At 46.4% G+C, this 11,885-nt stretch overlaps 2 protein-coding genes across 2 annotated transcripts; both read right to left on the bottom strand.

Moving 5' to 3' along the window:
• Positions 1-1,498: 1,498 nt before the first annotated feature.
• On the bottom strand, positions 1,499-3,823 carry LOC311623320 (disintegrin and metalloproteinase domain-containing protein 20-like; the record flags this gene model as incomplete). Its single annotated transcript, XM_084885329.1, is given in 2 exon segments — positions 1,499-3,778; positions 3,782-3,823. Coding segments are annotated over 2 exon segments (2,322 nt in total).
• Positions 3,824-8,812: 4,989 nt separating this feature from the next.
• On the bottom strand, positions 8,813-11,131 carry LOC311623319 (disintegrin and metalloproteinase domain-containing protein 20-like; the record flags this gene model as incomplete). The annotated part of the gene is given in 3 exon segments (XM_084885328.1): positions 8,813-11,086; positions 11,090-11,101; positions 11,105-11,131. Coding segments are annotated over 3 exon segments (2,313 nt in total).
• Between the last annotated feature and the right edge of the window lie 754 nt (positions 11,132-11,885).

Here is an 11,885-nt window from a genome sequence, read left to right as displayed (position 1 = left end):
TGAGATCAGTCTCACAGGAGAAGGGGGACACAGTTGGTGGGCAACCAGGCCATCAGGGAGGATACTTGGGAGTAACCAGGCCAGCAGGGGAGGGCAGTTGAGGGTGAGATCAGGATGGCAGGGGAGAGCAGTTGGTGGTGAGGTCAGTCCAGCAGGGGAAGGGAGTTAGGGGTGATCAGGCAGGCAGGCAGATGCTGTTAGGGGTGAACAGATAGGCAGGAGGTGATTGGTTAGGAAGCCAGTGGTCCCAGATTGTGAGAGGGAAGTCCCATTGCCAATTTAGGCCCAATTGTAGAGGGTGCAGGCTGGGCTGAGGGAACCACCCCTTTCCCCCATGCACAAATTTCACACACCAGGCCATTAGTATAGGATAAAAGCCTAAGTGACTATTTCAACCAAATGACCTAACAACTGAACTACTGGTCGACCAGTCACTAAGAGGTGCACTGATCACTAGGGGGCAGACACGTAATGCAGGAGCTGCCCACTGGTGATCAGTGAGTTCCTAAAGACAACCTCCTGTGGATAGCCAGCCTCCCATGGCCCTTCCCCCCAGATGACCAGGTGGTCACTGTGCTCCCACTTCCATCCTCCTGTGAGCACCCAACCTCCCATGGTCTCTCCCCTAGTTGGCCCTGATGGTCCTGTTTGGTGCCAGCAGAACCTCCCTTGGTCCCTTGTCCTTGGCCACTGGCCCCAATTGTCTCCTTCCCAACACCAGCTGCTAACCTCCCCTAGTTTTTCCTGCCCCCTGGCCAACTGGCCCCTATCACCTCCACAGGGACTGGGTATGATGGCTCTCATCACCAGCCAGGCCTAGAGACCCCATCTGTGCACAAATTGGTGCCCTGGGTCTCTAATAATTTATACATGATAAAAAATAAACTCTTGTGGGCTGAAAACTATAAACCTACTTTTGCCCTCCCCTGTATTGTATGTACTCATAATGGACAGACTGAAAGTTACTATCTTTGTAAAGTTTAGAGCAACTAATGAGGCAAGACTGGCATGAATAATAATCAAACATTTCTCCAGGTTACCAACTATTGCAGAAATTAATAATGAGAGGACTGGCAAAGAAGACATTTAATTTGTATGTTTGCATTTCCTGTGTGACAAATCAGAGTACAAGTGGCAAGGATGGTAAGAATTGTGACACAATTGCAAAGACAAATACACATTACTTATTGGCAGTACCTTTGCTTAGGAAACACAAAGGGACTAATTCCATGAACAATTGAACACTAATACTACTCAAAATTATGCAAAATAGCAGTATTCTAGGAATTAGGATATTTTAATAATTGTTTAATGGCCAGTGTTTTATCATCTGAAATAATTATGATTCACAGCAATTAGGTCAATGGGCTGTGAAATATTCTGTAACATTTCTACAGCCAGGAGAATAAAACTTAGTGCATGGGAGACTGGATACAATTTGGTTTCTTTTTTGAAACTGTAAATTGTTGCTTTTCTTTCTAAAATGCAGTAGAACCTTTCATTGTTCTTCCTTAGATGGTATTGGGATGTCTTGCTGTTCTTCGTTACTTAAAGTATTGTCATTTTGCTCTTCGTGCTCATCTGAAGATGACACATTCTTCTCTTTACTCTTATCTGTTCTCCTCCATAAGACAAAACCCAAAATTAAGAAGCATAATAAAAGAAATAAAGGAATCAACCAGAGTAGTTGCAGGTAATGGTTTTTTTGCTTAATATCATTTTGTTTTTTCTGAGGGGGTGGCCCACTATCATTACTACCTCCACTGCCTTCTTCCAGGCAGAAGGGAGGATCCCACTCATAGTTGCAATGGCAGTGCTGTCTGTTGTTGCAGACTCCTCTCATATTGCAGGTCTCAGGTGAGCAAAAATTTAACAGAAGCGACCTATTGACACACTTCCTCTCGATGCAGACATGTTCTGCCCCACACTCTGTCCCATCTTTCACATCACCAATGTCAGGTATGGTCATCCCAAAGTGGTATTCGGTACCCCAGCAGGTGAGGTCATTGATGCGAGCCCAATGCACAGTAGAATGATTTATCAGATTGGGAAGTTCTATCACATTTTCACACTGAATCCTTCCGCACAAGGTATCTGAGATGTTACATTTTATGTATTTAGCGTTCATTAAACCACAGTTCCCAAAACGGTCACCTCGGGTGTTCATTTCTGTGTAGCAACTCTGATTTGCACTCTTGGCCTCTTTGCCAAAAATGTTCCTGCACTGCTCTTCACGGTTATTGCATCGCTTTTCATAGCAGTAGCCACCGCCCTTGCATGACACCCCGTTCTGCAAGTACACATCCTCTGGACAATGGTGGGAGGTCCCATTGCACCACTCTGGGAGATCACAGTCATTTTCCTCTTGTCTACAAACTTCACCTGTTGGCAGGATCTGGCAGTCTTTGCAACAAAGCCCAAAAGCACAAGCAGCCCCAGGCCTGAGAGTGCAGTTGGACTCACAGCACGGATCTTTCATACACAATTGTAAAGCGCCACAGTCACACTCTTCTCCTTCTTCAACCGCACTGTTCCCACACTGTGCCGATGTGAAGATGTTCCCTCTATCTGATGACATGTACATACAATTTTGCCCTTGCAGGTAGCTCATCATATTCATGAAGTCAGCATAGCTGCAGTTGCTGAATGTAGTTCCAACTCCTTTAGGTGAAGACATTAGGCAGGTTTGATGTCCACATGTACAAGTTGCTGCATCATGATCCATTCCCAAATTATGACCCAGCTCATGTGACACGATGTATGCCAAATCATATAGATTATCGGTCATGAAACTATCAACTCCACAATTCTTATTTCTACATACGCTTCTGAAATAGGCTAAGCCAACAGAAATACCAAAGTGATGCTTTACAAAAAGATGTACAACATCATGCGGAATGCGGTTACTCAAGCTGGTTTTCTTCCAATTGCAAAAGTCGATCACGAGAGACTCTATAGTGCCTATTGGAAGTGGGTTATTTGCAGTCCAGACTTCAATTCCCATTAAAACTACATCAACATCTAGTGGACTCAAAAACTGATGTACTGTATTGAGCACAAGTAGTACTTCATGCTGCACAGCTGTGACGTTACTTTGGTGATGAATATAGCGATTGTGGTCCACCACCACGGCCAGTTCAAGAATCCGCCTGTGGGTCCACCAGCCTTCATACTCACTCTGCATCAAAGTGAAATTAACACTCTCTTGAAACTTCAGTTCCCGTGCAATTTCTTCATCTGTTACTCCACATCTCATAGGTGGCCACTGTGTCTCCTCCCTGTCCACTTTATATATGAAATGCTCAAATGTGGTAGAAAGTGCTTTGGGCTCTATTTCATAAACAATGTCATTTGCCTGTAATATTCCCTGAAAACCTCCCAAACAGGTGCTGATAGCGACCAGTGATTCTGGGTCTCCCTCCACATAACCTTGATAATAGCAGTCATTCTGGATAAAAGTCTGGTCCTCAAGAAGAGCGCCTTTGTCTGTGTAGGTAAAAACTCGCAAGTGTCTGGATAGAAAATGCTTGTTGACCTTCATGTGTATGACCTGATTCTGGCCCCCAAAATGCATTCTGTAAGAGAGCCAATCTTTATTCTTCATGCCAAATCCAGTGCCTGTTACCTTCAAGGGAATCACCACTTCTGGGGGACCATAACGTTGGGAGTACGCAACCTGGAACCATCCATATAAGAACAGAATCACTCCAAGCCAGAGTAGCAGCAGAATGTTCCTCACACACACCAGGGCCTTACTCACAGCCATTAGGGAATTACCCTACACACACTCTGGTGAGAGCAAAAGAGGACAGGTAGGAAGCATCACTCTTCCCTCTGAGCTGGGTGTTCTGGCAGGCTCAGACCATGGGTGCACACTGCAAGAAAAAATAAAAAGAAGAGTAAAGACAGGGTTAGCAGTTATGGGAAGGCCAATGTGGAGGAGAAAGAGAAACATAAGAGTTAATATGGATTAGTGTTGGACTGAAGACATGACTCAGAATATAGATTGCATTTGCCCTTAAGAAATCTTAAGGCAACCTGGATCATGTGGCTGAGTTGGTTGAGTGCCATCCTATACACCAAGAGAACAACTGGTTCAATGTCTGTGTTGTGGGCTCAATCTTCAGTTAGGGGGTGTGCATGAGATAGCAGAGCAATAGTTGTCTCATTGTTACTTCTATGTCTCTCTCCTTTTCCCTTACTCTATTTCTAAATATCAATAAAAACATTTTTAAAGAAAGAGAAATTGCAAGGCAGTGTGTGACTGTATGAAAACATGATGTTTGGTCATAGACTGACCCCTTTTGAACCTAGATGAATAATACACAGGTTTTAAAGATACTGTTGTTTAACTACATCAATATGAGTGAATATTTTTTAAAATATATTTTATTGATTTTGTACAGAGAGGAAAGGAGAGAGATAGAAAGCTAGAAACATCGATGAGAGAGAGTCATGGATCAGCTGCCTCTTGCACACCCCCTACTGGGGATATGCCCGCAACCAAGGTACATGCCCTTGACCGGAATCGAACCAGAGTCCCTTCAGTCCCCAGCCGACGCTCTATCCATTGAGCCAAACCGCTCTAGGCGGAGTGAATATTTTTACAATCTATACTAATAAAAGGGCAATACGCAAATTGGTCACAACACCCTCACAGTAACAACTGAACAATGACTCACCAAGCAAGATGCATGGGGCAACCAGGCTGACACGGGTGGCAGTGAGGGGAAACCAGGCAGGCAGCAGGGGATAGTGTGGGGTGACCAGGCCAGTGAAGGGGCACAGTTTGTGGTGATCAGGCTGGTGTGGGGGCAACTGGGCCAGGACGGGGCCATTGAGGGTCAGCGGGCCAGTGAGGGGGCAGTTGGGGGTGACCGGGCCAGTGGGCAGCAATTGGGGTTACCAGGCTGGAAATAGAAGACAGTTGGGGCAATGAGGCTGGCAGGGGGGCACTATTGGGTGACCAGGCCAGCATGTGGGACACTAAGGTGTGACCAGGTCAGCATGTGGGGCTCTAAGGTGTGACTAGGCCAGCGAAAGGGCAAGTTAGGGGTGACCAAGCTGGCAGGCAGAGGCAATTAGAGTTGATCAGGCTGTCAGGGGGGCGGGCAGTTAGGGGCAATCAGGCCGGCAGGCAGGTTGCTGAGCAGCTACAAGCCAGCAGTCTTGGATTGTGAGGGGACCTGCCAGCCTCACAACATGAGCTTTATCAGGAAGGTCATGAGGACGAGCATCTGAAAGGTCTTCTGGACAGTTGTTCTACTGTTCAGTCTAATTAACGTATTAGCTCTTTTTTATTTAGGACTAGAGACCCAGTGCATGAAATTTGTGCATGGGGGGGAGGAATAAGTGTCCCTCAACCTGGCTTTATCCTCTCCAATCTGGCTTCCCTCATGGGATGCCTAACTACGAGAGCTGTGAGGGCTGGCCAGGGCTGTGAGGGCCAGCTCGACCTGCTAGGGGCTCTGGTGGCTGGCCAGGCTGCAAGGAGCTGTGAGGTCCAGCAAGGGCTGCTAGGGGCTGCTGGGGCTGGCTGGTACATCTGGGGATGCCAAGGCTGGCCTGGGGCTGGTAGGGCTGGCTGAGGAATCCCGGGCTATGAGAGGCAAGTCCATTGTATGGATTTCAGGCATCAGGCCTCTAGTCTATATAAACTAGAGGCATGGTGCATGAAATTTATGTACAGTGGGTCCTCAACCCAGCTTGTACCCTCTCCAATCCGGGACCCCTCAGGGAAAGACTGACTGCTTCTTGCAATCCAGGACCACTGTCTCCTAACCACTTTCCTGTCTGCCTTCCTGATCATCCCTATTCCCTTTGCCTCCCGGCCTGATTGCACCTAACTGCTGCCTTGCAGGCCTAATCACCCATAACTGCCTCTGCCTTGAGCACCAAGGATTTTTTCCCCTGGCTGTAAGCAGGAACCCGATATCAGAATTTCCTCCCACTTGCCGTCCCACTCACCCAGGAACCAGCCCAGCTTTGCCCAGACCAGCTGCAGCTCAGGGGACCATTAGAGGGTGGCTTTGCCTGCGCCACAGTCACAAGCACTGAGGACCGTGGGGCAGGCAGCTTGCCCCTCTCTCAGGCTGCAGGCACGGTTGCTGGTGGCTGAGACTATGGGGTAGGCAGTATGCCTCTCTCCTGGACCACAGCTTGGCTATTCCCCATTCCTCTCTCACAAGCTCATTTGTGCCTGGCTGATCTACATTCCTCTGTCAACAGTGTTGAGTGTATGAGCAGATCTGGTGCTAGAGTGCAAGGGCACATGTGAAAGTGTGAGGGTGTGATGACTATTTGCACATTAGCACTTTATTATCTTAATATTCAATATATAAAAGCCCAGGGTCTGTAATGACTGAAGGCTTGACCAAACACGGGAAGTCAGTCCTGCAGTCAGTGCTGGGTCACCACAGCAACTGACTCTTGCCTTTGCAGGCTCAGTGATCAAGCACTGAAGGCTGAGGAGGCTTCTGATCATGCCCAGAGAGAAGTGTGGAGAGAGAGGCAGGGTCTAATTCCCAGCCTCCATGGCAGCTGTTGATCAGCCCATGCCTCTCTCTCTCTTTCTGGGTATCTCCAACAGCTGTGTGTCATTTCCTCGAAGGGCTCTGAGGGGGCTGCTGATCAGCCCAACTATTTGATTACGCCCAGAGATAGGCCTAGAGATGCTGACTGGCCTAGAAACAGACCAATCATAATAAAATCTGGATAAACTGGAGAAGCCAATGGCTGTCTAGGAGGCAGACCTTTTGATGCTGACTTGCATAGAAATTGAGCAATCAGAACCAAATCCGAGTGAACTGCAAAGGCAGAACCTAAGTTGTGAGATGAGGAAGGGTTTTAAGGGCAACAGCTGTTTGGTATAAGGTGTAAGAAATGGGTTTAATTTTTTAATGACTAGTTTGGCAGTATAGTGCATATGGCTGGCTATCAGTACAGATATAAGGATTATGTATTTTTGTCTGCCAAGAGCATATCCTCCTGCTGAAAAAGTCTCCCCCCCACTTCTATTTAAGTAATTCTATGCTATATAATCTATCTATACTACTAAAAGGGTAATATGCTAATTAGACTGGGTCAACTGGCTATCTTCCAGATGTCTGACTTCCTTCTGAATAAAGTCATTGTTGTGGGAGCCCAGGCAGAGACAGTTAGGGTGATCAGACTAGCAGGGAGGGCATTTGGGTTTAAGATCAGGCCATCAGGATAGGACAGTTGGAGGCATGATCAGGCCAACATGGTAGGGCAGTTCAGGATATGATCAGGCCAACAGAGGAGAGCCATTGGGGGTGAGATCAGTCTCGCAGGAGAGGGGGGACACAGTTGGTGGGCAACCAGGCCATCAGGGAGGATACTTGGGAGTAACCAGCCCAGCAGGGATGGGCAGTTGAGGGTGAGATCAGGCTGGCAGGGGAGAGCAGTTGGTGGTGAGATCAGTCCAGCAGGGGAAGGGAGTTAGGGGTGATCAGGCAGGCAGACAGAGGCAGTTAGTGGTAATCAGGTAGGCAGGAGGTGAGTGGTTAGGAAGCCAGTGGTCCCAGATTGTGAGAGGGAAGTCCCATTGCCAATTTAGGACCAATTGTAGAGGGTGCAGGCTGGGCTGAGGGAACCACCCTTTTCCCCTATGCACAAATTTCACACACCAGGCCATTAGTATAGGATAAAAGCCTAAGCGACTATTACAACCAAATGACCTAACAACTGAACTACTGGTCGACCAGTCACTAAGAGGTGCACTGATCACTAGGGGGCAGACATGTAATGCAGGAGCTGCCCACTGGTGGTCAGTGCGCTCCTACAGAAACTTCCTATGGGTGGCCAGCCTCCCATGGCCCTTCCCCCCAGATGACCAGGTGTTCAGTGTGCTACCACTGCCAACCTCCTGTTACCATCCAACCTCCCATGGTCTCTGCTCTAGTTGGCCCAGATGGCACTGATTGGGGCCAGCAGAACCTCCCTCGGTCCCTTGTCCTTGGCCACTGGCCCCGATTGTCTCCTTCCCCCCACCAGCCGCTAACCTCCCCTAGTCCCTCCTGCCCCCTGCCCAGCTGGACCCTATCACCTCCACAGGGACTGGGTATGATGGCTCTCATCACCAGCCAGGCCTAGAGACCCCATCTGTGCACCAATTGGTGCCCTGGGTCTCTAATAATTTACAAATGATAAAAAATAAACTCTTGTGGGCCGAAAACTATAAACCTACTTTTGCCCTCCCCTGTATTGTATGTACTCATAATGGACAGACTGAAAGTTACTATCTTTGTAATGTTTAGAGCAGCTAATGAGGCAAGGCTGGCATGAATAATAATCAAACATTTCTCCAGGTTTCCAGGCTTCCTCTGGTTACCAACTATTGCAGAAACTAATAATGAGAGGACTGGCAAAGAAGACATTTAATTTATATGTTTGCATTTCCTGTGTGACAAAGCAGAGTCCGAGTGAAAAGGATGGTTAAGAATTGCGACACAAATGCAAACACAAATACACATTATCCATTGGCTGTACCTTTGCTCAGGAAACAGAAAGGGACTAATCCCATGAACAACTGAACACTAACACTACTCAAAATAATAGAAAATAGCAATATTCTAGGAATTAGGATATTTTAATAATTGTTTAATGGACAGTGTTTTATGATCTGAAATAATCATGATTCACAGCAATTAGGTCAATGGTCTGTGACATATTCTCTAACATTTCTACTGCCAAGAGAATAAAACTTAGTACATGGGAGACTGGATACAATTTGGTTTCTTTTTTGAAACTGTAAATTGTTGCTTTTCTTTCTAAAATGCAGTAGAACATTTCAATGTTCTTCCTTAGATGGAATTGGGATGTCCTGCTGTTTTTCGTTAGGTAAAGTCTTGACATTTTGCTCTTTGTGCTCATCTGAAGATGACACATTCTTCTCTTTACTCTTATCTGTTCTCCTCCATAAGACAAAACCCAAAATTAAGAAGCATAATAAAAGAAATAAAGGAATCAACCAGAGTAGTTGCAGGTAATGGTTCTTTTGATTAATATTGTTTTGAGGGGGTGGTCCACTATCATTGCTACCTCCACTACCTTTTTTAAGGCAGTTGGGAGGATCCCATTCATAGTTGCAATGGCAGTGCTGTCTGTTGTTGCAGACTCCTCTCATATTGCAGGTCTCAGGTGAGCAAAAATTTAACAGAAGTGACCTATGGACACACTTCCTCTCGATGCAGACATGTTCTGCCCCACACTCTGTCCCATCTTTCACATCACCAATGTCAGGTATGGTCATCCCAAAGTGGTAGTCGGTACCCCAGCAGGTGAAGTCATTGATGCGAGCCCAATGCACAGTAGAATGATTTATCAGATGGGGAAGTTCTATCACATTTTCACACTGAATCCTTCCGCACAAGGTATCTGAGATGTTACATTTTATGTATTTAGCGTTCATTAAACCACAGTTCCCAAAACGGTCACCTCGGGTGTTCATTTCTGTGTAGCAACTCTGATCTGCACTCTTGGCCTCTTTGCCAAAAATGTTCCTGCACTGCTCTTCACGGTTATTGCATCGCTTTTCATAGCAGTAGCCACCACCCTTGCATGACACCCCGTTCTGCAAGTACACATCCTCTGGACAATGGTGGGAGGTCCCATTGCACCACTCTGGGAGATCACAGTCATTTTCCTCTTGTCTACAAACTTCGCCTTTAGGCAGAATCTGGCAGTCTTTGCAACAAAGCCCAAAAGCACAAGCAGCCCCAGGGCTGAGAGTGCAGTCCGTCTTACAGCACGGATCTTTCATACACAATTGTAAAGCGCCGCAGTCACACTCTTCTCCTTCTTCAACCACACTGTTCCCACACTGTGCTGGTGTGAAGATGTTCCCTCTATCTGATGACATGTACATACAATTTTGCCTTGCCAGGTAGCTCATCATATTCATGAAGTTAGCATAGCTGCAGTTACTGAATCTAGTTGCACTTACTTTTGCTGGAGCCATTATGCAGTTTTTATGTCCACAAGTACAAGTTGTTTCATCATGATACATTCCCAAATTATGACCCATCTCATGTGACATGATGTATGCAAAATCATACAGAGCATTGGTCATGAAACTATCAACTCCACAATTTAAAGTGTTTCTACATACGCCTTTTATATAGGCTAAGCCAAGAGTAATACCATAGGAACGCTTTACCAAAAGATGTACAATATCATGGGGAATGCGGTTACTCAAGCTGGTTGTCTTCCAATTGCAAAAACGCGGCAGGAGAGTCTCTATTTTATTTATTGAAATTGGGTTTTTAGCAGTCCAGACCTCAATTCCCATTACAACCACATCAACATCTAATGGACTCAAAAACTGATATACCGCATTGAGCACAAGTAGTACTTCATACTGCACAGCTGTCACGTTACTTTGGTGATGTAGATAGCGAGTATGGTCCACCACCACTGCCAGTTCAAGAATCCGTCTGTGGGACCACCAGCCTTCATACTCACTCTGCATCAAAGTGAAATTAACACTCTCTTGAAACTTCAGTTGCCGTGCAATTTCTTCATCTCTTACTCCACATCTCATAGGTGGCCACTGTGTCTCCTCCCTGTCCACTTTATACATGAAATGCTCAAATGTGGTAGAAAGTGCTTTGGGCTCTATTTCATAAACAATGTCATTTGCCTGTAATATTCCCTGAAAACCTCCCAAACAGGTACTGATAGCAACCAGGGACTCTGGGTCTCCCTCCACATAACCCTGATAGTAGCAATCAGTCTGGATAAAAGGCTGGTCCTCAAGGAGAGCACCTCGGTCTGTATAGGTAAACACTTGCAAGTGTCTGGATAGAAAATGCTTGTTGACCTTCATGTGTATGACCTGAATCTGGCCCCCAAAATGCATTCTGTAAGAAAGCCAATCTTTATTCTTCATGCCAAATCCAGTACCTGTTACCTTCAAGGGAATCACCACTTCTGGGGGACCATAATGTTGGGAGTGCACAACCTGGAACCATCCATATGAGAACAGAACCACCCCAAAACAGAGTAGCAGCAGAATGTTCCTCACACACACCAGGGCCTCACTCACAGCCATTATGGAATTACCCTACACAGATTCTGGTCAGAGTAAAATAGGATAGGTAGGAAGCATCACTGTTTCCTCTGAGCTGGGTGTTCTGGCAGGCTCAGACCATGGGTGCACACTGGAAGAGAAAATAAAAAGAAGAGTAGAAACAGGGTTGGCAGTTATGGGTAGGCCAATGTGGAGGATAAAGAGAAACATAAGTGTTAATATAGATTAGTGTTGGACTGAAGACATGACTCAGAATACTGTTTGCATTTGCTCTTATGAAATCTTAAGGCAAGGAGAAACCAAGATGGTAGCATAGGTAAACAACTGCTCTGCCACCATGCACAACAACTTTAATATTAATTCTAATATATAGGAAATCTATCACCCAAACCATGTGAATGGTGGCTGGAAGAGAAAGGAGTGCCAGTGCTGAAAAGCTAAGGAGCCTAGGTACAGAGGCATGCAAATAGGCCTGCTGGAGGGTGACTGTGTGTGAGGCTTTATTTCAACCCGAAGGGAAACAAGCTCCTGATCACTTTGAAATCCAGTTTCTGGGCTCATATGGGGGATCCAGACGCCTATGGGGAGAAGCTTGTCTGTTGGCCATCGGGTCTGAAAGTGAGGGTGACTCTCTTGCAGAGGTGAGAACAGCAATCATTGTTTATTGGGCTGGATTGCAGGGATGTGGGGACTTGGAAACGCGGTGTCTTGGACACAGGGAATGGCAGAGAAGGCTGATTGCAGCCATTGCTGTTAGCTATGCCCCAGTGTAGTGGCATCCTGAGATCCTGCCCCATCCTGAGGCCCAGCCTGCACATTCTATAGACCCACC

This window comes from Pipistrellus hanaki (assembly GCF_964339955.1).
Source record: "Pipistrellus hanaki genome assembly, chromosome: 5".
Classification (NCBI taxonomy): Eukaryota; Metazoa; Chordata; class Mammalia; order Chiroptera; family Vespertilionidae; genus Pipistrellus; species Pipistrellus hanaki.
This window is presented reverse-complemented; position numbering and strand designations above follow the sequence as displayed.